Source organism: Brassica rapa, chromosome A10 (assembly GCF_000309985.2).
Source record: "Brassica rapa cultivar Chiifu-401-42 chromosome A10, CAAS_Brap_v3.01, whole genome shotgun sequence".
NCBI lineage: Eukaryota > Viridiplantae > Streptophyta > Magnoliopsida > Brassicales > Brassicaceae > Brassica > Brassica rapa.
Window position 1 is genome coordinate 13,083,139 of NC_024804.2, and position 27,080 is coordinate 13,110,218.

The 27,080-nt window shown below is 33.8% G+C and overlaps 7 protein-coding genes across 8 annotated transcripts; 4 read left to right on the forward strand and 3 right to left on the reverse strand.

Annotated features, from left to right (window-relative positions):
* The first annotated feature begins 21 nt into the window (after positions 1-21).
* Positions 22-1,665, forward strand: LOC103845368 (thymidylate kinase). Of its 2 annotated transcripts, none has more exons than XM_009122207.3 (4): positions 22-479; positions 598-927; positions 996-1,272; positions 1,357-1,665. In XM_009122207.3, exons 1-4 carry the CDS (start codon positions 262-264, stop codon positions 1,471-1,473), a joined length of 942 nt encoding a protein of 313 aa, XP_009120455.1. In that variant the 5' UTR covers positions 22-261; the 3' UTR covers positions 1,474-1,665. The 2 variants fall into 2 exon arrangements, with proteins under 2 accessions (XP_009120455.1, XP_009120456.1); XM_009122208.3 differs by having other exon boundaries at positions 604-927.
* A 3,191-nt stretch (positions 1,666-4,856) lies between these two features.
* LOC103845369 (scarecrow-like protein 11) lies at positions 4,857-7,896 on the forward strand. Its single transcript, XM_009122209.3, has one exon. The coding sequence runs from the start codon at positions 5,964-5,966 to the stop codon at positions 7,755-7,757; it is 1,794 nt and encodes a 597-aa protein (XP_009120457.1). The 5' UTR covers positions 4,857-5,963; the 3' UTR covers positions 7,758-7,896.
* A 10-nt stretch (positions 7,897-7,906) lies between these two features.
* LOC103845371 lies at positions 7,907-9,436 on the reverse strand. Its single transcript, XM_009122210.3, has 5 exons — positions 9,258-9,436; positions 8,854-8,951; positions 8,696-8,777; positions 8,517-8,602; positions 7,907-8,278 (listed from the first exon to the last, which is right to left on the reverse strand). The coding sequence occupies exons 1-5, from the start codon at positions 9,297-9,299 to the stop codon at positions 8,083-8,085; spliced, it is 504 nt and encodes a 167-aa protein (XP_009120458.1). The 5' UTR covers positions 9,300-9,436; the 3' UTR covers positions 7,907-8,082.
* A 230-nt stretch (positions 9,437-9,666) lies between these two features.
* LOC103845372 (uncharacterized protein C24B11.05) lies at positions 9,667-12,063 on the reverse strand. Its single transcript, XM_009122211.3, has 9 exons — positions 11,769-12,063; positions 11,359-11,442; positions 11,163-11,228; positions 10,967-11,064; positions 10,820-10,857; positions 10,633-10,720; positions 10,246-10,527; positions 10,090-10,155; positions 9,667-9,988 (listed from the first exon to the last, which is right to left on the reverse strand). The coding sequence occupies exons 2-9, from the start codon at positions 11,417-11,419 to the stop codon at positions 9,836-9,838; spliced, it is 852 nt and encodes a 283-aa protein (XP_009120459.1). The 5' UTR covers positions 11,420-11,442; positions 11,769-12,063; the 3' UTR covers positions 9,667-9,835.
* Positions 12,064-17,161: 5,098 nt separating this feature from the next.
* On the reverse strand, positions 17,162-19,401 carry LOC103845373 (suppressor of disruption of TFIIS). The gene is made up of 7 exons (XM_009122212.3): positions 18,734-19,401; positions 18,566-18,631; positions 18,367-18,464; positions 18,110-18,235; positions 17,783-18,007; positions 17,629-17,694; positions 17,162-17,497 (listed from the first exon to the last, which is right to left on the reverse strand). The coding sequence occupies exons 1-7, from the start codon at positions 18,780-18,782 to the stop codon at positions 17,336-17,338; spliced, it is 792 nt and encodes a 263-aa protein (XP_009120460.1). The 5' UTR covers positions 18,783-19,401; the 3' UTR covers positions 17,162-17,335.
* A 416-nt stretch (positions 19,402-19,817) lies between these two features.
* LOC103845374 lies at positions 19,818-21,403 on the forward strand. Its single transcript, XM_009122215.3, has one exon. It carries the CDS (start codon positions 20,065-20,067, stop codon positions 21,238-21,240), a length of 1,176 nt encoding a protein of 391 aa, XP_009120463.1. The 5' UTR covers positions 19,818-20,064; the 3' UTR covers positions 21,241-21,403.
* Positions 21,404-21,657: 254 nt separating this feature from the next.
* On the forward strand, positions 21,658-27,058 carry LOC103845375. The gene has a single exon (XM_033282108.1). The coding sequence runs from the start codon at positions 24,173-24,175 to the stop codon at positions 24,596-24,598; it is 426 nt and encodes a 141-aa protein (XP_033137999.1). The 5' UTR covers positions 21,658-24,172; the 3' UTR covers positions 24,599-27,058.
* Positions 27,059-27,080: the final 22 nt, after the last annotated feature.

The window sequence follows — 27,080 nt, forward strand, 5'->3', positions numbered from 1 at the left end:
ATAGGTTTGCACAAGAATGTAACAATACTTTAAGTAATTCTTTCAATAATTAGGGAATTAAGATACTACTAAACATTGTTGGTTATGTAAAAGCTACCACATGCATATAATATCGCAAAAAATAACTCTGAAACTTGCGATAGAAATATCTCAATTATCAAGTATCTTAATCAGAGGGTCTGCTTGAGTGAGATCAGGCCAGACTGGATTAAGAAATGTAAATAATCCGGTTCAGGTTTAAGCAGAAAACCAATATCCTATATGAATCGGAAATCAGATTTCAACGGCCGGTTCTTGAGTCAGACTAAACCCTCTGAGCCGCTTGAAGGGTTCTCTCTTGGACTCTGCCAAAAACCTAAGCTTCTCACACTCTCCGACTCTTTTTTATCGATCTTCTTCTCCAGCAGCTATAATCCGGCGACGTTTCACACCACCTGGACAAACCTCCTGTTGATGTTTCGGACAAGTATTGGTTCCAGGTGAGTCCATTACCACGAAAAGGCATTTTCTTTCTTAATTGTCTATTTCGATTCCCATTTCTGACGAAACGGATCTGCTCGTTTCCAAAGTGTTCAACTTTATATGTTTTTTTATTAGTTTCAGAGCCTTAGCATTGCCACCAAGATCCTTCAACTATCTCTCAAGTTCATCAGTTCGAATGGAGAATCTAACCTTTTTTTCCGAAGCTGGTGCGAAGCCAAGAGGTGCATTGATAGTCGTAGAAGGACTTGACCGCAGCGGAAAATCAACGCAATGCGCTAAGTTACGCTCTTTCTTGGAGAGTTCAGGGCATCCGACCGAGCTCTGGAGGTTTCCCGACAGAGAGACAAGCGTCGGTCAGATGATATCCGCGTATCTATCTAATAAGTCGCAGTTAGATGATCGCACCATTCATCTCCTTTTCAGCGCCAACCGTTGGGAGAAGAGGTTCTTTATCTTTTTCTTCGTCCTCTGTTTTTAGCTGTTACCTTATTAATGTCATGAACGTTTTGCAGGTCGTTGATGGAGGAGAAGCTTAAGGGAGGAACTACGCTTATCGTTGATCGGTATTCGTATTCTGGTGTGGCTTTCTCATCAGCTAAAGGTCTTGGGATCGAGTGGTGCAAGGCGCCGGAAGTCGGGTTGCTGGCTCCGGATTCAGTGCTTTACCTTGACATCTCACCTGAGAGAGCTGCTGAGAGAGGTGGATATGGAGATGAGAGGTACGAAAGAGTTGATTTTCAGAAGAAAGTTTCTGAGTTTTATCAAACTCTACGTGATTCTTCATGGAAGGTGAATAGATTAAGACTCTCTTATCTTTTGTTTGACTACTTACTCCGTAGGTTTAGATTCTAAACCTTGAAAATGGCAATGCAGATAATCGATGCAGGTGATAGTATGGAGGAAGTAGAGAAGAAGATTCAACAAGTGGTGTTGGATAAAGTTAAAGAGTGTGCTCTAGGAAAGTCTCTTTCTCTCCTCTGGTCATCTTAGATGATGATTTTTAACCAATCCACTCTTGTAGAATGTTTGTGTCATGGCGAATTATACCAAGTTTGTGATTTTGAAAACTTACACGTATTTTTTGCATAATTTGTTTCCGTTGAGAAGATGCTGATTGGTGAATACTCTTTTAAGTGTAACTATGGTGTCCACTTAAAGGAAGAACATACCAATTACTGTCCACTAGAGAGAATGACAACTTACTTTTCCAATGATGGAGTTTACTACTTAACATGATTGTCGTTGACTTAATGATAGTGAATCAGTGATTATTAAGTTATGTTCCATCTCAAAGCTACACTGTCTTATTGAAAATATCCAATCTTATTTACCACCCTTTTATTCGTAAGAAACATTATTATTGATCCCAAGTGATAACAATGGTGTTAACTGTTAAGCTTATGATCCCTATCAAAAAGTTATCTGGGTAGTCATCTCTACCTCTGCATTGGTTCATTTGATCCTAGCAACAACAAGAAGCTCAAGTATCAAGACCTACTACGCCTTTGAAACCAGCCCACGATCACAGATTCAAGTTTGGATGAATGTGTCCTGAGCATGCAACAAGCACTTGGTGGAGTTAAAGAGTATCATGATGTACTTACTATTTGGGCCGTTCAAGCCCATAAACATGCTCACATAAAATTATTTGGGCCGTCTGAGCCCATAAAATGCTCATTTATTCTTTGTTGTTGTTGTTGTCAATCATGACATCTTTTTAATCAATTATTTTCTTGTGAAATTATTTTGCGACGTTAAAGAAAGGACACTCATTAAAAAACGATACTGCATCAGGAGTCAGGACCGTTTAACTAAGCCCAAGTTGAAGAATAATCCAGTAATTAACAATAGTATCATTAGATTATATCATTAATGATGATGTCTGCAAATAAAAGCAACATACAATGTGAGACGAAGTCAATCACGCGCTCTCGATCGTGACTTCCCTAATAAGCTTTAGTCTCAAAGTTGTGATTGGTTCGTGTCAATCAGACGCGTGTGGGTTTTTCGCTTGGGAGGGTAATGTCTGTGAGATCAGCATTTTGATTACTACAAGGCTATTCTTTCTACATGGTCAACTCAATCGAATGTTTTACATCAAACAGAAAATATGTGTTCATACTTCATGGCAAATAGAAGATCGAGAACGTCAAAACTTCTTTTCTTTTCAAAATGCTAAAAGCATCTCCGGGAAAAGAATCTCTATTATAGAGTCTGCAAAACTCTATATTTGAAATTTCAAATTTTTTTTTTTCGAAAAGCAAAAGTTTTCAAATTTAATTTTAAAATAATTTGTAATTTACACTATAATTCTTATATTTGTCATCATTAATATATATCCATAAAAACTTTTATAAATAACTATCACATATATAAACATATTATAGTAATATTAATTAATAAAATTTTATACTTAAATATAAAATTATAAATATAAATACATAATTAAATATTAAACTACAAGCAAAATACCACATTATTAATAAATTTATTTTCTTAGTGCTCCATTTTCGGTTACACAAAATTTGTTTGGATAATATTTTAGAAGTTCTGGAGAAAATTTACTAAACTATTAGTGTTATTGTAATATTTAAATTTGTGTAATAATTATGTCATCATGTATCTTTTTAAAAAACTATTAAGTTTCTTTTGAAATATTCTTGTTGTCTAATTCTATTTTTAAAATATTATACATCTTTTTAAATTTTATGTGTAAAATTTAAATTTATAAAATAAATTTGAAATATTTAAAATATACAAAAGTTTTAAAGATTAAAACGATGAATGAGAAAATACTTAAGAATCATAAATGTAATGTATAATTAATTATAAAGACCAAGACGCAAAAAAATGAAACTTTAAATTTAGAGTTTTGAATAGTGAAACTTCATCACTTCTTAAAATTTTAAATTTGAAGTTACGAAATTCATTTTTGGAAAGCAAAAAAACTCTATATTTGAAGTTATATTTTTTTTTTAAATGCTCTAAGTGTTAACTTTTTTTTGCTTAAGAATTTTTAGATAGCCGCTAACAAAAAGGTTAATGGTTTTCACACAACTAATTTATGTTTTACTTATTTATTGAATTAAATTTAAGATGATAGAAACTACAGCTTGAAACTTAAAACAAATATTACAGCTTAAATGGCAACATACATAGCCGGAGTGTTGAATGTCTCAAACATGATATGAGTCATATTCTCACGGTTCACCTTGAAATTGAGTGGAGCTTCGGTTAAGAGAAGCGGATGTTCTTCAGAGGCAACACATAGCTCGTTATAGAAAGTGTGATGCCAAATCTTTTCCATATCATCCTAGTTGTTAACAATTCCATGTTTAATTGGGTATTTGAGAGTCAAGATATCACGTTTTGACTGAGCCTCGTCTCCAACATAGACATCTTTTTGTCTCATACCAACCATCACAGCTTGAAACTATCAGTTTGAATCGAATCATAACTTCACATGACCATCAGATGTGCCAATGTCACCATATCATAATTAGGAAGGGGGTTTAATCCTATAATACCAAATCAGTTAAAACTTAAAACGAACATAATCGGAATAGAGAATAGAAAAAGTGATTTTAGATTTAGTAATATTACATCATTTAAACAAATATTACTTTTAAGAGACCGTCGAATATGAATATACAGTATATAAACTGGTCAATTCAAATAAATTGATGATTTAAAATATAGTTATATAGTTATATGTAAACTATATAATATAATCAATAATATTTATTTCCTCTGTTACATTTTACTTAATGTTTTTTTTACTTAATGTTTAAGATCTTTTGGTTGCAAAATAAATGATATTCTTATTATTCTAGATAAAGTTCAACGTTACTTGAGATTATAATATATTATATAATATTATATTTTTTATTGATTGAATTATGATGTTAAAATCAAGATAAATGGTATTCTCTCTATTTCAAAATATAAATATTTTTTTACTAAAAGCACCAATATTTAAAAAAAAATGTTATTTACTTATTTCAAAGTACCATTTAATATATAAACTTAACCAATTATAAAAAGCTTATATAATTTTGTTGGTAAGACAATATTTAATGAATACAAAAATTGCATTAAAATGTTAAAGCACTTATATATTTGAAACAAAAAAAAACTTCTAAATATACTACAATATGAAATAGAGAGGGTACGAAAATTTTACCTTCTTAATCTTTGTGCATTCTTAAACATCAAATAAAATTGAACAAAGGGAGTATATCAATTATATTATTAATATAATTTTATATTTAAAATATAATTTTAATTTATTGTTTTATTTTAAATTAAAAGTTGGGAGATAAGTTGAATCTGGACAAAGAAGTCACAATCATCTTTAATACTTTCTCTTTCCTCGACCTTTTCTTTCCCATGAATAACTGTATACAGAAAACTATGTGCCAATTAGATTATTAATCATTTTCTATAGTTAAAAACAAACTAAGTCTATAGTATATATGTAAGGGGCTCAGGACCGTATTAAGGAACCTAATCGCATCGTCTTTTGAATTTTGACTGTTCAAAGAATAAAGACAGGGTCAAAGATATGAATGGATTTTGTAAATGATTAAGTAATAATGTCAGGGTTGGTATCCACGATCGCTTCACCCAAAATATTTGTCCAATTCCTTGGACATCAAGATTTATCTTTATGGTTTTTATATAATATGATGTTAAGAGTATACTATTAGTATTATTATAAAAAGAATTATCGAAAGCACCAAAGTTCAGTTAATTGCCAAGCACTAACCGATGTTCTAACACCATCTAGCGTTTAAGCCGCTTAGACGATTTGCCTAGGATTCGAAGTGCCAATTAGTTTTAAACTTTTCCCATTCTATCTTTAAACAAAAACAAAATAAGAGCGTCTAAGTTAGCTAGACATATGCTAAAGTACCCAAAAATGGCTGAGTTTTTGTTTGCCAACTTTTTTATTTTATTTTATGCATTTGGTTAAAGTTAAGGAAGGATTTAAAAACACCATAGGAAACAAGAATCTATAGAGAAGAATTTGTAGTTCTTAGAAACTACGGGAAATTTGATGAGTTTGTTTATGAGTATTTAATTTATTAAAAGGTTTGAACAAAAAATTAATTATTAAAAGGTAATTTGACTTTTATTTGTGACCAAGCGAAGCAAAGTGGAAGTGAACAGAGAAATAAAGATACCAAGCAAAAAACTACAAAATCTCTAGTTAAGTAGTTGCAGATAGATCCGACACAAATTAAACTAACCCATTTGTGTTTTGGTAATAACTTGATCCACCTTTTGTGGCGGCTGGTGTTTCCTCGAAAGTTCCATTTTTTCCCCTGTAAAATGTGTTAAACGAAAAAAAAACATAACCCCTCAAATATAAAGACAAAGAGCTCTCTCAAGTCAAGCTCCCAACTGTGTTCACAAGAACTTTCGCACCGCTTTCTTCTCTTCGTTGAAAAGTATTTTCCTCTTTATCCTCCGTGTCCATGGACGCTCTCCTTCAAGTCTCTGTAGATGGTTTCAGATTCGACGGATCTGGATCCGGATCTTGCTGCAAACCAAGAAACAACCTCGAGACTCAGAACCAGTCTTCACCACCGTCGATATGTCAAGACAACGCTCCCGTTCTCAAGTACATCAACGACATGCTGATGGACGAAGAAGACTTCGTGGAGGACAATTTAGCCTTAGAAGCCGCCGAGAGATCCTTCCACGAGCTACTCCACCAACCACCATCTTCCGAGTCTTCTGACCAGAACTCAACTTCCTCCGGCGACCACGACTGCAGCTTCCCCAGCACAACAACAACAACAACAGATTCAGCAGGGTCGCTGGTTTCCAACGGAGAGTCTCAGAGAAAGTACCGTCATAGAGACAACGAAGAAGATGATCTTGAAAACGGGAGGAGAAACAAACAGCCAGCGATCTTTGTATCAGAGATGGAAGAGCTAGCAGCGAAGTTCGAGCACGTGTTGTTGGTATGCAAATCAAATCAAGAAGAAGACTCTTCATCAACAACAACAACAACAAAGAAACAGAATCCTCCTCCTCCACCAAACAAAGCAACAGGACGAGCAAAAGGCTCCAAGGCCATTAAAGCCAACGCAGTTGATCTCCGTAGTCTCTTGACTCAATGCGCACAAGCCGTAGCGAGCTTTGACCATCGTCGCGCTACGGAGAAGCTCAAGGAGATAAGATCAAACTCTTCTCCCAGCGGAGATGGGATACAAAGACTAGCGTTCTACTTCGCAGAAGCTCTGGAAGCGCGCATCACAGGCATCATCTCGCCGCCGCTTTGCACCGCGTTTCCCTCCAGCACGACGTCTATGGTCGACATCTTGAAGGCTTACAAGCTCTTCGTCCACGTTTGTCCCATCTACGTAGCTGACTACTTCGCTGCAAACAAGTCAATCTACGAGCTCGCGTTGTCATCAACAAAGCTACACATCATCGACTTTGGAGTTCTCTACGGGTTCCAATGGCCTTGTCTGTTACTAGCACTGTCTAAAAGACCAGGAGGACCTCCAAAGCTACGCGTGACTGGAATCGAGCTGCCGCAGTCTGGCTTCCGACCTTCGGATAGAGTAGAAGAGACTGGTCGGAGGTTGAAAAGGTTCTGCGATATGTTTAATGTTCCGTTTGAGTTCAACTTCATAGCCAAGAAATGGGAAAGCATCACTCTCGACGAGATAACCATCACTCCAGGAGAGACAACGGTCGTTAACTGCATTCACCGGTTACAGTACACTCCTGATGAGACTGTCTCACTGGACTCACCGAGAGACACGGTCCTGAAGCTCTTCAGAGACATCAACCCCGACCTCTTCGTGTTCGCTGAGATCAACGGGACGTACAACTCTCCTTTCTTCATGACGAGGTTCAAAGAAGCGCTCTTCCACTTCTCCTCCCTCTTCGACATGTTCGACACCACCATACAGGCCGAGGACGAGTACAAGAACAGGGCTCTCCTGGAGAGGGAGCTGCTTGTGAGAGACGCAATGAGCGTGATCTCCAGCGAGGGAGCTGAGAGGTTCGCGAGGCCTGAGACGTACAAGCAGTGGCGCGTTAGGATACTGAGAGCGGGGTTTAGGCCTGCGATGATAAGCAAGGAGATCTTGAAGGGAGCTAAGGAGATTGTGAGGAAACGTTACCATAAAGACTTTTTGATTGATGGTGATGGGAACTGGATGCTTCAGGGGTGGAAAGGGAGAGTCATCTATGCTTTTTCTTGCTGGAAACCTGCGGAGAAGTTGACAAGAGACGATCATATAATCATTTGAAAAGTTGTTCACTTATGCTCTATTGCTTCATTATTTTGTTTGCCACAATGGTTTTGTAGAATCTGTTTGTTTCCCATGAATGGAATGCATCTCGTCTTTCCTGCAAAGTTGATGTATATATAACAATCGTTTCATCATATACCCTGATGGAGCTAACACAAAGCATACAACATCCAAATAGAAAATTCAAAACTTTTGTGGTATAAATATATCAAATGGGTTGCTACACCACGTTAATGATGATACAGAAAATGCAATGAATGATCTACTATATCACATATAAACCGGTGTGAAGTAAATTTGAACTAGGCTGCTTGAAGTTAAGCTAGTGTTTGGTTTGAGGTTTTGGTTGCCAGCTCTTGGGTTTCTTGAAACCGTTGCCTTTTTTGTTGCTCGGTGATGGTTTGTCACTGCTCCTAGGGGACTTGCTTGGATGTTTTTGTTCCTCAGAGACTCCCTCCTGAGACTGTTTCCTTTTCAAGTCAGCATTTGTTTCCCGGCTTGTCTTAACCTTAGGTTCACTGAAAGAGGATGAACACTGGCTACTTAGAATTTAAAATTGTAAGAAGACAAACAAAAATCAGAAATAAAAAAAACAACTATAGGTGACATAATCCATAGCTATCAATAATAATTTCATTTGTATCAGAACTTATATGATGGGTTTAGACAATGCATTATATTATCGAATGCACGCTCGCTAGGGAAATTAATTTGTTGAGAACCAAAAAAAGGAATATAAAAGCAAAGGGTACAGACCTAAAAGACATCCTTCCTCCATTACTGCTAGAGCCTATGGGAGAAGCATCTGTTTTTCCACCGGTTATCACCTCTTCATTCAGTTTCTAAGTAAAGAAGAGTTTAATATTACAGATAACCAAAAAGAGTAGAACATCAACCGTAAACTATCTCAGGGTCTTAGGGCAGCAGAGACAAACCTCGATAGAGGGGTTGAAAGACTGAAATGACAAGCGTCCTAACAACGCTCTTGGCTGAGGATCCCAGTCTGTTATGACCACACTGCATCCAAAATCAAATCACATTAGATGAAGAGAAAACATTAACATCAAGCAAGAATAGAAGAAAGAAACGGTACCACTTCTTTGAAACAGAACCGGGGGAAGGAGTAAAATTCGCATTATCATCATCAATCTTCTTCTTCTTCTCCTCTTTTAAAGCAGACCTTTGCATAAACTATAAGTCAAAGAGAATCATTCATTTATTCGTTCATAAACCAACTTAATGTAATAATGGGTATGAAGAAAAAACTCGTAGATTAATAATCAACTAAGCAACTTCTTGAGTAAAAATTGAAACTTTAGTCCCAAATCATATAACTGGTTGCTAAGTTTTAAAGGTTAAAACTTTAAGCAAGCTCTAGTTGCAAAACAAAAGTGGTGATGAATCAAACTAAAAAGCTAATTCAAGCTCGAATTTATCTAGTAATAATAACCAATCCCACTCAAATAAATACGATTATTTCACTTTTCAAACACATACCTTAAGATTTCTCAGAGTGCTACTGATCTCTCTCTTCGCCATTGTTAGCTCTTCGCAGATGACAGGCTCTTTCACCCAACACGAGATTTCCGTTAACGGAGAGGTATGAACAACAAATCGAGCGTTTTCGATTTCAGGTTTTGGTTTCCGAAATAAATTGACTACGCTTCCCGGTTAGCGGTTCAAACCGTACCAAATTGGAAAGTGATTATCAAACCGAACTTTTGTTGGTTTAGTTTTGGGTCATTGATACTAAACCGAATCTAATCTGAATGATTTTGGGTATTCTTGTTCTTGCAGCCTCTTGCATGGAATCATCGCGAGACAGGATTTCTTATATCGGTCAAAATGAGAAAAAAAATGCAAGTGAATGATAAAAAAATCATGAAAATTATGTACTTAGTAGCTTTTGCACTCATTTTAAATATATTATTAATTAAATAAACTCAACTTGTTTCATTACATTCTCTGTTTCTCTTCATATATATAGTGTCTCTTCATATAGTGAGTAGTGATAATGTAGTATTCGTGCTAATGTTTTTGTGTTACTATGAAGTATGAGCTATGAAATGTTTGGTTTAAGCGATGATTTCAATGGCGACCTTTTGCTTGGATCTAATCTCCTCGGTTTTGTCGTCAACTGCTTCCCATAGTTCAGGAAGAGCTTCACGTATGTTGTGAATATGCTCCAATGCAATATCTACTCCTTCATCTTTGTGGGAGGTCCCAACCTAATTAATACATGAAAAAGGATAAATCAGACAAATATGACCTTTGAGATTGATAAGTTGTGCTTAAACACATTTTTCAAGAATCTTTGTCTTTTACTTACCCATACGGTGTGGAGACCCACACGTTTCCCGGTTTGTATGTTACGGATGCTGTCATCGAAGAACAACTGAAAGTACACCACCAATGAATCTTTAGTAATTAGGTTAAAAAAAAATAACAAGAGAGGTAGGTAGAGATCTGACTGTGTTTTTCTTACTGTCTTATGAGGATTGATGTTGGTCATCTTGAAAACATGTTCGAATGCTCCTTCAAATGGTTTGCATATAACCGGAGTCTTTGGGAGTTTGATGCTTGTGTCAGAGTTTGCAGTGTAACTGATTATGTCGAAGATTTCTCTGCTTTCCATCACAGCAGCAGGAGATTCAGTATTTATGTTTGGGTTCAGAGTCTCGAAAGATATGATTCTTTCAAAGCAGCCATCTAGACCTAGCCTGGCAATAATCTTGGCTGCATGCGCCTTGTCTGCATTCGTGAAAACCTATGTGCAGAAATATTAATAAAAGAAAGGAAGGTGATTGGAAATAAGATGTAAGAGCTTAGTGTTGTGTTCCTATGTGCAGAAACAAGGAAGTCAAAGACATACAACTTTCCGAAAAGGCAAGCTGAGAATAATGTTCCTCAAAATAGGGTCAGGCTTGAGTGTTGTGTATGGCAATCTCCCATGAACAAAACTGTAAAAAAAGAAGAGAGGAATCTTAAGTTCTAAACAACTTACACTTTAAAAGAAACAATAAGCAAAAAATATGAAAGATGGGTTCAGTTTGGAGTACCCATGGAAATCGTCGTAATCAAAGTCATAACCCACAGCCTGAAGAATCAACATCCAAAAACGAATGGCATGTGCATCAAACAATATATATACTTAAAGGAAAATACAGAAAAATGCTATACAATGTGTTGAAAAAGAATGAGGATACCTTGAGACCAGCCATAGTTGTTCCATAGATTTTGTAAAGCTCAAGGCACAGTTCTTGAACTTTATCTTCTTCAATACCAAGTTTGTGAATCATATACTCTACAATGGCAACAATAAAGACAGGTTCATTTATAACATGAACAACCAGAACTGGAAGGGTAAAGAGTATCATCATCTATGTGATGGGACATTTATACCTTGAATGTTGTTTGTAACTAGCGCAGAGAGACCAGAACTGAAAGGGTAAAGAGTATCATCTATGTCTGTTGTTTCATCAAAATCCAAAAAAAAAAAGATAATCAGATTTTTTCTTAAGGAACTTTAAACTATTCTTCAAATCATCAAATCAAAATGTGAACATTGAACATAGAAGTATTTCACAATTATCCTTACCAAACAAAAGGCAATCATATCTAGGTTCAGACATTTGCTGGGAGTTTTCCTCGTACGCCATTTCTATTACAAGTTGACAGACACCTGAAAAATGTTTATAAATAAGCTGAATCGCATTCTCTGTAACACACATTCCACACACAAAAAATCGGAACTACGACATCAGATGCCAACAAACTACATCCCCATTAAATAATCACCGACACCATAGGCATGTCTACAGATCAACTCAAACCATAACTCGAAATACACGAATTGAAAAATCAATCATGACTATAAAATGCTATAAATTGTAACCAGTGACTAAAGGAATATATCAGTCCATCCAGAAAGAAACAGATTAGATTGTCCGTCTATAAACAGTAGAGACAATGAAAACAAAATGAAACCAAACAAATGAAGAAGGTTACCTTTTTCTGATCAATGAAACTTCAAAGAGGAGAAGAAAAAGATCAAGAAGAAATGAAGGAGGAAAAGACTTGTATTAGTTATAAATAGGAAGATGAAATGTTAGCCAAACGTCTTAATTTCTCATGACCACATCCATTGGTTGTCGTTAAATCTGGAGAGAAAGCTTTCACTCACGTCAACATCTACGATTTCAACACGTGGTACTTGTCTCTTTCTTTAACTTTGCAAAGCGAATCACCGGCCGCTACGCTGTTATATTTAAGAGCCGGCAAACTACACTTTTTCAAATTATAACGTGCGCCTTAATCTAATAACTAGGTAATAATCCGCGCAAAGCGCGGGATTAGATATCTATATCATTGTTGATTGTATATATTATGATTATGTATAATATAAGGAGTAGCTTAAGTAAACGGTGCGTAAAAATTAAAGGTATGATTCAGTTAACTATGATGTTATTGACTCTGTGATTATTTGTGATTAATATGTGTAACCCGGAGTCTATGACTCGAGTTTATTCTGACTTGATGTTGATATACATGCTAACTATTCGGCAACCAGTGTGATTATACTTTTTTTTTTGGTAAACTGAAGTCTACAACTCGTCTTAATGTTAATAAACTTCGAAAAGATTGGTCAAAACACTCGAATTTTTTTTTTCGGTAGATTAATAAAAATGAAAAGCAAAACCATAACAATGTGGAATAAATAAAAAATAGTTTTCGAAATTGAAAAAAAAACAATATTGAAGCATAAAAGCAATTGAAGATTATTCGATCTTCAAAAACACATAATTAGTTTTTAATTAAAAAATTCCAAAATAACATAGAACTTTCATAAGATAATATAATAAAGTCTTCAACTCTCTTGAAGTTGAATCAAAATGCACGAAATGGAATCCTGAAAGTAAAACAAAACATCAATACTATTAACATATACTAATTATGCTAACTATTGTTAGATAAAATCATGAAATCATTATAAACTCACATTCCAGCCATCTTAACGTGGAGTATACTCAACGATTTTGGTTTTGGGATGGAGACTAAGAGAGGCGGGGGTTAATATATATTTACTATCCTCTTAACATTAGGTTAGAATATTTCACCTTTGTAAATTAGGAAAGAACCTAGAGTTTTAACATAATTTTAGAATATTTCACCTCTTCTCTCATGTACTCCTTCTCCTGGATGGAAAATAATAAGTCAAGTCATTGATTGTGTAAGACTCCTTCTCCTCTCCAAAAATCTATCATGTGACCAAACTATTGTATCTTCTCTCACATACTCTTCGAGCATGAACACCTCTCGTCTCTATGATTATAGTTAGATGATGAAGGTGAAAGTGATAATGTCGAGAAGGGAACTTTGGTTGTTACGTCGAAAAGAAACTGAAGAAAAAATATCGCCTTGAGATGTGTCTAGATTTTTAAGGAAGTTAATTGATGCATTAAATTTTTTGTGTTTGTGACAAACGTTCTCCAAGCGACACGTATGCAATTTCTTAAATAAAAGCTTCTCATGAAGCCACGTTAGACACGTTGCCAATTAACCTTTAAGGAAACTTTTAAAAGTGCTTATCCTTTAATATATAGGGGATTCCTGCGTAAATTAGGTTCGGAAGTTTTTTACTTTTTTTTCCACATGATGTACAAGTCCAGTTTTAGTGGACCGGATACTGTAATCAGAAATCGGCCACATGGCCAAGCTTGTTTCCCTTCCTCTAAATCAAATTAAATCGTTATAGAGGTTTCCTTCAACCACCATGTAATTAATATCGGTTTTATTTTGATAAGCCGGGAACCTCTATAACGATTTAATTTGGTTTAGAACTTCGGATGCTCGCTAAGTTCTACATCGCATTGGTAAAACAACATTATCTTCTGTTTAAGCTTCTTCACCAACAAAATTTCGGAATAGTTTCCGATCTCCAATTTATTTAACTACTAGGTTAAGATCTGCATCTTTTGCAGGATGAATATTATATATCAATTTAATTTTGTATTATGTATTTTTACGTGCTATGAAATAATAAATATATATTAAATAATTAAAAATCAGTAACTATTATCCTACTACGAAAAAGATCAAGAGGAACCCAACATAAATAATTAAATTGATGCGAACATATAAATCAATTTTATTAATCCAAACAATATTTTTTTTCTATTTGATAGGATATATAATTAAATTTAAATGATATTAACATACACAATATATTTTAATATTAATATCTATTAAATGATGTTTTCTACTCATATGATTTTTTTTATCATTTATATCTATTATTGATAACAAACATTCATTGTGTGATTAATAGTTTTAGTAATTTTTAATTTTTTAAAAAAATTGTCAATGTTTGTTCAAAGCTTTTATCAAAAAAATTGTTCAAAGTAAATTTCAAAATTAAAATATTTATGTAATTTGTATGGTATACATTTTAATTTAAAACGACATATATAATTTAAAACGACATATATATATATATATATATATATATATATATATATATATATATCTCTTCTAATCTTAATAATTAATTAAATTAGACTTTTTACTTATATGATTTTGTAATCATTTGTATTTTTTTCAACACAAAAATTTTCAATCATGGATCACAAAATTTGAATATGAAACTTTTAACAATTTTAGTAATTTATAGTCATTTTTTAAAATTCAAAATATAATATATACAGAAAAATCTAAATTTTTTATTATATGGTTAATGTGGTTGTTTAATTTATTTTAATAGTTTAAAATTAAATAAATATGATAAAAGATACACTAATTTTTATCAAATCTTTATTATTCAAAATCATTAATTGACATATATACTTTAGCCACATTAGACAATTTCGTAACTTTTATTTAAAGAAATAATAAAGAACAATAACAATGAATTTATGTTTAGTTTAATAAAAAAGTTTATTATATAATTAGATGTAACAACATATTTTTCTAATAATTTTAAGAATCATTTTAATGATGATACATGATTACAAAAAAAAGTTGTAATGTTTTTCAATTAATATATAGGGGATTTGTTATCCCGAACATGCTATAATAATATTCTAGGTTACTTGATGAATCGTATGCAAAAGATATGTGTTTTGGTAATTAACGAAAATTACAAATACACATCCCTTATATATTAAAAGAGAAGCATTGTAATAAATATATTCACACTATAATAGACATGTGGCAACCTCACAATGATTTGATAATAAATATGCTAACGCGTTCACACTATATTCATAAATGTGTTCACACTATATATTTTGTGTTTAAAATATAAAACTCACATAATAGTTCCAATAAAACTCTAGATTTTTCAGTTCAAATAAAAATAGATAACGAATCAAAAGCCAAACTATATATATATTATTTTTATTGTTTACAGATAAAATTGAGCAAAATATTCATAAATTTTGATTTGATTCGTTATCCGTTTTGATTTGAACCAAAAAATCTGGATATCCGTAACTCTACGAAACAAATCAAATACTAAAATGCAATATCAAAAAAAGAAGCAAATCACAAATACCAATATTTTTAGGAATATATATCTAACTCAATCTGTTATATACATATATATACATATATGTAAAAATTATATATATACATTATATATATTATACTTTATAACAGTTTTACAATATTTTTTATGAATTAAATTTATTATATTAGGTACTAGAATTTAAAAAGTTAAATAATATTTTATTTTTATAATAAAATATTATTATTAAAATTTTCAATTATTTTTAAATTTTTATTTTATTTACGGATCAAATCGGATATTATTTAAAATTCTAAAACATTTCAGATATCCGAGTCACCGAATATCTAGGTGGCTAAAGATCGAATCGACATGAATGCTTCCAAATATCTAGATATTCGATCTGTGTCCACCCCTACTTAAAGATACAATTTTATTTTATTTATATGAAAAAGTTGACTAATGTCAAGGTCTTTTTTATTTTAAATTAATTTTAATTTTATCTTTCATATATTATTTTGAACAAAATGTTATTTAATATTAATTAACTATATTTTTATATATTTATCAACTATTTTTATATACTTTTTATATACACATACATGTTCACCTTGATGTAAACACATTGTAACTAAGTATTCACCTCAATTGAAGTACCTAATTTTTTTGAAAGTTTGAAATGTTTTTTCTTAATGCTTCTTTCACTACCGACCAAATCTGGATATCCGTAACTCTACGAAACAAATTAAATACTAAAATGCAATATAAAAAAAAAGAAGCAAATCACAAATACCAATATTTTTAGGAACATATATCTAACTGAATCTGTTATATGCATATATATACATATATGTAAAAATTATATATATATATATATATATATACATTATATATATTATACTTTATATCAGTTTTACAATATTTTTTATGAATTAAATTTATTATATTAGGTACTAGAATTTAAAAAGTTAAATAATATTTTATTTTGTAATAAAATATTATTATTAAAATTTTCAATTATTTTTAAAATTTTATTTTATTTACGGATCAAATCGGATATTCTTTAAAATTCTAAAATATTTCGGATATCCGAGTCACCGAATATCTAGGTGGCTAAAGATCGAATCGATATAAATGCTTCCAAATATCCAGATATTCGATCTGTGTCCACCCCTACTTAAAGATACAATTTTATTTTATTTATATGAAAAAGTTGACTAATGTCAAGGCTTTTTTTTATTTTAAATTAATTTTAATTTTATCTTTCATGTATTATTTTGAACGAAATGTTATTTAATATTAATTAACTATATTTTTATATATTTATCAACTATTTTTATATACTTTTTATATACACATACATGTGCACCTTGATGTAAACACATTGTAACTAAGTATTCACCGCAACTGAAGTATCTAATTTTTTTGAAAGTTTGAAATATTTTTTTTTAATGTTTCTTTCACTACCGACCAAATTGTAGTGAAATGATTTGTCTTAATAATTTTTTTTAAAAAACTATTTATCTGTTTAGAAACTATAATATGAAACTATTGGTTCGACATGACGACTGTTTAAAATTCATAACATGAAAATAAATAAATAATATTAATTTTTGGTTTTACCGGAAAAAAACCAAAAAATCAAACATTTTAACCGAATAAACTAAAATGAATATTAATTTAAAATATAGTTATATTTTAGAACATTAAACATCAAAAAAAAAACTTAAAACCAAACAAATATCCAGATTAAATAGATTTAATGTCTTTTTATTAAAAATAATGAAACTAATAATCATATCCCGTGCAAGGCGCGAGTTATTACCTAGTATTTTATTGTTTAAGATCCATCCTTCATGTATATAATACTTAAGTATGCACAAACGGGCATACCATATGTAATCAAATACACTTTATTCATATAAACCACAAATACATAGCTAGACACCATACATAATCAACCGTTGCAGCAACAATGAACGGCGTATATGTTAGATCTTTATTTCACCATACATTAATTAATCATAATTAGATGTAAACTTCTTCGGAAAACTAAATAAAACATGTAAAACTAAGCATGAACAGAAGTTTCAATCGAGATTTGTGTGGCGTAACCAATTCTTTCAGATTCTTTGTTGTTCGATTCCGACCATAGTTCCGGAAATGCTTCTTTCATGTTGTGAATGCTTTTTAACGCGTGATCACTTCCTTCCACTTTTTCCGATTTACCAACCTAACATATATATTGAAATTTAACATTTTCGATTAGGATTTTCTTTTATAAAGTCTGGTTTTACATGCATGCACGTTTTCAACCCATGTTGGTTTTAGTTGGTTTGGTTCAAGATTTTAACCCGTTCTTACCAGGACTGTATGGAGACCCATGACTTTTCCGGTTTGGATGTTACGGATACTGTCGTCGAAGAACAACTGTACAAGAAGCATAACTAACGTTAATTCGTTGATATGAAAATCTAATATAAATGTACATCTTAAGCTATTAGTTGTCGAAGCTTACGGTTGTGTGAGGATTGAGCTGTGCAATGTCGAAAGCTTTCTCGAAAGCAATCTCTGCTGGTTTACAGATAACCGGAATCTCAGGAAGGTAATTTTCTAGAGAAACCTCAGTCTCGTTGACCTTAGGATTCAAGGACTCGAAGCTTATGATTCTCTCAAAACAATCTTCGATACCGAGTCTCTTTAGAGACTTCATCACATGAACTTCATCTCCGTTCGAGAAAACCTTAACAAAAGAAAAACCGGAATCAATATTTTTAAATTTATACTAATATATATATAAACATACAAACTGAAATTAAGCAAATAAATAAAGCTGCATATATACCATTTTACGCAAAGGAAGAGTGAGGAGGAGATTTCTCAAAACCGGGTCTGGTCTAAGGTTTTCATAAGGTAATCTTCCATGAACAAATCTGTGGTACTCATCATTGTCGAATTCATAACCTACGGCCTGAATTAATTATCAATTTAATTAGCTATAAACAATGCATTGTTAAGTGATTAAGAATAAGATGGTTCAAATATGATTCTAGTGATAACCAATTTTCGATTTGGTCAACATATTTTATGATGGTAAAGTACCTTTAGACCAGCCATCGAAGTTCCATATTTCTTGTAGAGAATTTGGTTTAGCTCAACGACTCCATCTTCATCTATTCCAAGCTTCTCAACCATGAATTCTGCACACGGGTATTTCAATATTTTCAGGTAACTTTTATATAAAATATCAAACATATAAACTGCTAAAAGAATTGTTTAACAGAGAAAAACTATATCATACCTATGATGTTGTTAGCGCATGCTTCTGATAAACCAGAGCTTAATGGATAAAGAGTATCATCCAAATCTATTGGAAATAAATATAAATACAGACATAAGAAAAAGTTGTTATAATTGCTTCTAATTTTTCTATATGTTATAGAATCACACATTACACAGCACTTCTTACCAAAGAGGAGACATTCATATCTTGGTGTAGAGCTGTTCACAAATTCCATATTTCTTTTCCAAAAACTGCTAAGATCTGGTGATTGAGAAGAGGAAGAAGAGATACCTCAGATAAAAGAAGGAAGAAAATAGTACACTTGAGAAAAATTATATACGAAGAGAAAATATTTGATGTAGAAAAGAAGAGAATGCGGATATGTTTATATAAGAATCAGCTAAAACGCGTGTGAAAACAAAGTCACCAATGAAGACCAGCTTTTCTATTAATTAATACAAATAGACGATAGGTACTTTACCTTCTTGTTTATCAAGTGCTTCATTGTAACTATAAAGTAGTATAAACTAACAAAAATTAAGATTATAAAATATGGTATCGTGATTTCCGTTGATGTGTAATTCAAAAACTAATAATTAAATATAAACCATTCCATATGCATGTTATAAAGTCTACGCGTCAATAATTACACATCCTTTTCTTCTTGATCGTGTCACGTTTTTCATTTAAGACAACATAAATTAAGAAAGACTAGTGAGATATTCTTGACCACGATTTGTTCTTCGGTTTAATAAGACTGACGGACCGTGGACGAACTGTTTGACACTTTAAAAAGACCCAAACTTTTACTTATGTATCCTTCAATACATATGCATATATAATGGAACAAATATATATGGTAGTAAATAGACTTCCTCTTATTTTCACTCTCCAATTCAAGTTTTTTACTCAACTATACTAATCTTCAGTTCTCCACTCCAATAATAAATCTAAGTTTCTGGAATGTTTTGCATTTTTAAAATTTTCACTTTCTAATTTTTATTGCTACTTTTCCTCATTTTCTAAAATGACAATTTGCTTACCATAACTTTGAATCTTTTAATACCTTTTTATTTTCAATAACAGAGATGTAAAAAGTCACATATTTTTCCTCGTAGGGAAACAAGATCTCCTTAGAAGCGACTTCTTCTCTTCCAGCGGCTCCATGTGCGACCGGTCGGTTTCCACATAAAAGACCCCGCCGGCGTCAAGTCAACACAACTAGACGAACCAATTAAATAAACAGAACCTTCCTCAATTTAACAATGTTGCCCCCACATCACATTACTTGTCAGAGCCCATTACAGCTTTTTCTCTCTTGAAAAGCCTTACAGAGTAGCCCAATAGACCACATTAGGCCCATGTTTAATTACCCATAGTAAAAGAGGCTCACTTCTCTTCTGTCATGTCATGTTTATCTGTTTAATCCCGTTTTCGATTCAAAGCAAACACAGTATGAAGCTGAAAGCTTTCTCCTGAATCTTGTCTTTGTATCCGTCTTTTCGAATTATTTCTCCATGGAATCTGTGCTTCTCTGCTCAAAGGCTGTCCCTCGAGGGACGCCGTTGGAAAGGAACAGAAAGTTTTCGTTCAGGCATTTAAACAAACACCTTAAGTGCAATTCGCTTCCTGCTGCTTCCAGAAACACTCCGTCACTCCGAAGCTTCGAGGCTATCAAGGGTCCGTCTAGCTTGAGATTTGCTCCGTCCCCAGTGAGAAAAGGTTCGTCTTTTCTACCCAGATGCTCGATTTCCACCTCGACTGTTTCCGATTCCGACAACCCTTTCGTTACCAAGTTCCGACAACTGGTCAATAAAGTCTCTCAGCTGAAAGTGAAGCCCTTGGATGCTGTGAAGTTAACTCTTTTGCTATCGGTTCTGACTCTGGCTGCGAAAAAGATTGCGACTTTGGTCTTCAACCCATTCTTCTGGATGTATTTCAGCTGGACGTGGCTCTTCTGGCCTTGGTTCATCGCTCTGGGTCTCGCGGGCTACGGTGTTTACTGCTTCCGTAAGCATTGGCTCGGCGAAGCCAACGCCTTTGAGCAGCTTGGTATTGTAACTTCAGTCTTCACATGGCTTACACTAGTCCCTCCTGCTTACTTCAATGGCTATCTCGAAGGCTGGCCTTTTGTCTTCTTCTTGGCTTACCATTACTTCTTCTTCTTCAACGTAAGCGTGAGGAAACGCCTCTATGGAGATTACTACGCACGCAACCATGATCCCAAATGGGATGTGGATACGCCTCTATGGTCTCGTGTTTTGTTTGGTGTTGGCGTCGTTGTTGGACATTGGCTCGCGGCTTTCGAAGGCCCTGAGCTTCACCGTTTACCGGGCGGTTGGGCTAATGTAGGGATATGGGGTTTGATTGTGGTTACAATGCTTATGCATTACGATTCGACGCTGTATCTTGCTAGATATTCTGAAAAAGTGGTTGTCCCAACGGATGTTGTGCAGTTCGGTCCTTATAGATGGGTCAGGCATCCGATATATGCTTCTACCATGCTTCTTTTCGCGACGTACTGCACCTCGCTGCGTGCGCCTTTGAGCCTGTTGTTTCTTGTGGCGGTGTGTTTGGTTTACTACAGCAAGAAGGCGAAGATGGAGGAAGAGTTGATGGTGGAGAGTTTCGGTCAAAGGTATTTGGATTATGCTGATAAGGTTAGGCACAAGTTCATTCCTTTTGTTTACTAAGTGCGTTAGAGGAACATGTGTTGTTGTCTAAATATCTGGTATCTATCAGTCAAAGATGTATGAATGGAAGATGTGTTGGATTGTTCCATTTTATCGGGAAATGTTAGGCTTGTGAAAAAGATATGCTTTTTTATGCTATTCAAATTCATGATATTTCTCATCATTATTTTAGTTTGGTTTAGCACGAATCTGAAACTTGATTGGCTTTTATGAATACCAAACGGCCGTTCTTGATTGCTTGTTACGAGTGATAAGTTATATCCTAACGCATATTTTTGATTGAGTGTTTGCTTTATACTATTGTTGCATAATCCAACCGTGATTTGCTCCATTTTTTTTAATCCATTCCAATGGGGTACATGTGACGCTAAGATCTAAATCTCCTGATCTTACCTGATTCACTAACTTAAAAAGTATATGGAGTACCTCCAGTTAAAACCTAAAGCTGTTTGCTTTCTGAGTGTTTTTTGCCTTTACACGTAAGGAACCGCACAGGGAACAATCTTAATCATGATTAGTTTGATAAAGTGACCAGTGTTAATCTAATAATATTCATAATCCCACTTGTTCCATGCTAATCTTATCATGATTAGTATAATACAAATTCTTCCTTCCTGATAAAACTTTATTTTAGTCCATTGCATTTGCAACCCATCAACCATCTCCACCTGGAAATGTTTCTTTAATGACTTCTTCATGGCACTTTGGAGAAAAAAAGGTTTTGAGGTTTGTGTATAAAAATACTTGAGATTTTCAGATATTTCCATATGAAAAAACTCTTTAGCTTTGGTTTCTTTTCATGGTAGTGAAGTGGGTTTGTGTTATATTGATGTGATCTCTCTCTAATCATAAGTTAATTATCAGATACGTTACCTCCTGATGCTAGTTCTGTCCCTTTCTAAGTGATTTTACATCAACCAACTAGCTTTCTTCATTGTAGTGTATATATTCATGCACCTCTCTCTCTTATTTGCTTATCCCAAAAATCATCTTGCTGATTGATTTGCTTTCCTCTTTGCGTGTTCATTTGGGGAATGGTCATAAAAGTTCCAAACTCTAGAGCTCAAACTAATAAGGTTCTTTTGTCTGTGGTTGCTTTATTTGGTTTCTTGATAAAAAGGCCAAAAAAAAGAGCCTCTGGTAGTTGCTAACAGCCGGTAGTTGCAGATGCAGCATCATTAAGATTCACAAGAGATGTGCTTTCCTTTGTTTGGGCTCGTTTCGAATGGGAATCTTGATGATGCTGCATCAGCAAATACATGGCTACTCTTGCCAACTTTGATTTCCTTCTCTAATGAAGAAAATAAAGATGCCTTTGCGGTAATACAAAGGACTCGAAAACAGAAGGTATAGTCTCTTTTCTTGTTTCTGACTCTTGACAATACACGTTGTGAAGTATCTTCAAGTTTGTGATGCTTTTTTCTTGCTCCTGTTATTAGCTAAACCATTCACGTGTATAACTTTCAAAAGGATCCCACATATACTATAAAAGACCAAACAAAATAGTGACAATTATATTTGTACACATTTATTTAAATATAAGTAGACCTTGATATACGTTTCTAAGATAAATATGAACAGTGAGAACTAGGCCTAGCATTTTGAACCGAGCCAAAATTTTGGTTATTGGTTCGGTAATTGGTTACTTCGGTTTTTCAAACCGAACTAACCAATATTATTCAAAATTACCTGAATTTAACGGAAAACCAAAAAACTTTGGTAAGTTTCAATAAAAGATTTAAAAACCCAACTTAATTTTTTTGGTTTATTTCGGCGAAATTTTGTTCAAACTGAACTACCGGAATCCGCATGCCTAGTGAGAACTCAGAAGTAAGAAGTCTCTTGTGGTTATGGGTTGTGGGAACTCACATGGTCACATGTGTAAGTGGTCCATTAAGTGTTCTTTGGTCAATTCGTTGCCTATGGTCCCAAGTTATATCGTGTATTTATAGTTTCTTTGACCCGATTAAGGAAAAAAAAAACATTTTTCCACATGGATCATATGAATCTCGAGGCATAGTTTCCCTGCTAAAACAAATTAGAAAATGAAATAATAATAATAAAATACTTTTCAAAGTTTTCTTGAAAATGTATTGATGAATTTTAAGAGTCTGCATAAATTGGTGGGTTTAATCGTGAAAATTCAAATTTAACTTGATGTTTGTTTTTTCCGTAGCTGATTAGAAAACCTAACTCTTAACAATGATTTAATTAATAGGACATTTGTTAGCTTTTGAATAAGTGATTAACAACGAAAAAAGTATGTAATGACGTCGATAACAAATAGTACTATAATAAGTCTCTGTGCTTGGTAATTTTATATGAAGATATAGCACGATAAACCATAATCTCGACTAGTGCCATGTTTAGGAACAGAAAAACGTATAATATGTTTGAATTGATATCGAAACTCCACATATCATATTTGTTAGACTATTTTTGTTCTCGGGCATTAAAAAGATTAGGATTATGAATGATATATCATATTCTGCATAAATTTTGTTCAGTTAAAATAACTATAATGCTCAACCACTGTCTCATTATCATCTAGTACACATGTGATGACATAAAATTGTCCGTTTTCTTTGTAACTCTTTTCAATTAACGTAATGTGAAGATGTACATCTAAAACTCTGCGTGCCTGAACGTACTTCAATGTGGTTTGTCTACAAACACGTCTCAAGATTATTAACCTAAATACAATATTCAATTTAAGAAAAGCATACTATTAAATATATGTTTGTATTACACATATCTTTATACTATTATAAGAAGTGTCTTAAAAGCTTTGACCTATTTCATTCCAAGCTCTCTATCATTTCTTAGCTCTATCTATAAACATCACACACACGCACACACATTCTATATTGATGAACACCTATATATAGAGTTAGATCAAAAGAACTGAGAACATCATATCCACTCTTGATCCATGGATGATAAGAAGTTGTGGAGAGTTTCCAAGAAAGATTCCATCTTCGAAACGACTCATTTCTCTTCAAAACCCGACGTTTTCAGACGAAGCTTCTCAACAAAAACTTCTTCTTCACCTTCAAAACCCATTTTGACAAGAAGTTTCACAACAAAACCTTCTTCGTATCCTTCCTCGGAACCCATCTTTAGACGAAGTTTCTCTGCAAAACCCGCTCCTTCAAAATCTCCATTTCTGTCAAGAAGCGGTTCAATGAAATGCCAAGCTGACACATCTTCCACGAAGTGTTCCATCTCTCGGAGCTTGTCTCATAAAGGCGCTTCTGTGACCCGAAAATGTCGTGATGTGGCCAAGGAGCACAAGTCCCGGTTCTACATCATAAAACGCTGCGTTCTGATGCTCGTTTGTTGGCACAAACACGCTTAGATTCACTATGGACGTGAAGAAAGAAGATTAGGTTAATTATTTGCAGTGAATTTACTCGTTTTTTCTTTTCACCTATCCATTATTATTATTTTATATATTTTGTTTTAATGATACATTCCATCTGTTTCAAGTTAAATGTAATTTGTTTAAATTGTTTTCTACTTCTAAAAAATGTTGCTATATTTTCAGTAAATTTACTATGATACGTACACAAATAGGTAAAATTAGACAATGTCGTACTTCACAAGTGAAAAGTGGTATAATAGCTATCTTTAGCTTTTGGTTTCAGTATGTACAAAAAATCTAAGACTGGTACACTAATTTGAAACACAATGAGTATTTTATTGAAATTGTCTCATGATGTAATGAAATACAAAATTTTGCTCAAACTATATTTTCACAGTCTAGTATTTTTCTAACCATTTTGTTTTAATTATTGTGTGATTGTATTGAAGTGAGAGAGATTCCTTCTGAAACATTGGGAATGGAAAAGACATATATAAACAAAACTGTACCAGTGTTCCAGCTCCACTGTTCGCATTTATACATGTCGGTCCATATTACAAATAAAATAAATAAAAGTACTATCCCCTAGATCATATAACTGTTGTCATATTAAACCGCATTGTGTTTTGCTTTTGGTTGAATCGCATTGTTGGGCTTAAGTTACTTGACGTATGCCCAATATCGTATTGAGTACATTGTTTGTTGTGGTCAATGTCAATAAGGATTTACATTGAAATGTTAAATTCCTGGAAGATGAACTTGAAAGAGACTGAAAAATAGAACTAACTAATGAAACTAAAAGTTTCAACAAAAATCAATCCCAAATCATAACAATAGAGAGCAAAGTAGCGCCAAGGAAGACAGCAAGAAACTTGTAGATTGCCTTGTCACGAGGCTTATACCCTTTTGAGATAAGGTGGTGAATCGCAACATATATACACAAGTGACAAGACTCCACACGCCATGCTCATTGCTCGTAGCATTGATGCTGATGCCAATCCTAAAAGCCAAGTAGTAAATGACTGCAAGGAAGAATGGTCGTTTAGAGATTAGCATGATGTGAGAACTTTTCCCATTGCTACGGCAGCAAAGATCTTGTGCAAGTCCGTAGGTTTCTCCATGCGTCGCTTTTAGTGTCTGTCTAATTTGTATTCGTTAGAGAATATTATAAATTAAAATCATTTAGTTATCACACTTTTATACCTATATATCGAACCGAAACAAATGGAATTGAGTATGGACACTTATGAAACCATAACCTTCTTTTTTTGAACTGAAAAGGGTTAAACCCGGGTGATAGACCGCGGTCCACGGATCAGTACATGGAGCTGAACCAGCCTGGAGATCAGAACGTTCTGAACATTTCAACCGAGGTTCATCTTTTTCACCGTACCGGACAGACTGACCGTGCAGTGTACTGGACCGTCCCGCATACGTCCGGAAAGGAGCTTTGGCTGGAACCATGGCCAGATGACCGATCTGACCATACTGGGGCTTATCTTTCCCGTCCAACTTCACATTTGAAGACATATGGTCGAGCTAGAATCCACTTTGGACGAGCTGGACGAGGTGACACTTACTTTGGCGAGCTAGATGAGCTGAGTGAGCTAAGTGACACTACTTTGGAGCTGGATGAGCTGAGTGAGCTAAATGACACTAGCTTGGAACTGAATGAGCCAAGTAACACTGAAGATGGAGCTGGTTCAACTGCCGGGCGAAATGGGCCTTTTCAGCCCAAAGAAAAGTTCATAAAAAGTTCATTATGGGATTGTTTCTTTCCAAATTCGACCAGCTCTTTCCTCAGTCCATTTCAAGCACATTCTCATCAAGAATACCAAGAGGGAGTCAGCAAGGAAGTCTTGGTCGTGCATGGGAAAAAGAATTCAACAAAAATCATTAATTTCGGTCTTTAGTCAAAGTCTCCATTTCTAGTTTCTATGTCTTGTTTTTAGCACATTCTTCTTTGGGTCTCTACAACTTGTAATCCTATAAATAAGACCTTAGAGCCACGAAATAAAGCAGATTGTTTTCCCCTTTTGTTGAGTTAAAACTCTTTGTTCTTTGTAGAACTTGTTCTTAGTTTCTTGGTGAGGTTATCTCCAAGTTTCGATCCTTCTTTTGTTGGACCGGTGCGTCACATCCGGCAACGATCGAAGTCTGGTAGTATCTTTGGGCTATTCCGCAACCCTTAGTGTCACCCCTCGATTCATCAGTTCTCAATCCTCTCGGATCTGAGTTCATATCAACCTTACCGAAGAGTGATCCTTATCTTGGTTCTATCAAGTGGTATCAGAGCCACTCTCTCGGTAACTCTATTATCATTCCATATTCTCATCTCTCCATCTTCTTCAAACACTTCTTCTTCTACCTTTCTTAAATCTGGGCCCCTCATTACCATCCATATATATAAAAAAAAAAGATTTACGATTTAATTCAAAAAAAAAAAAAAAAAAATTCAAAGTTTGTTTTGTGGATT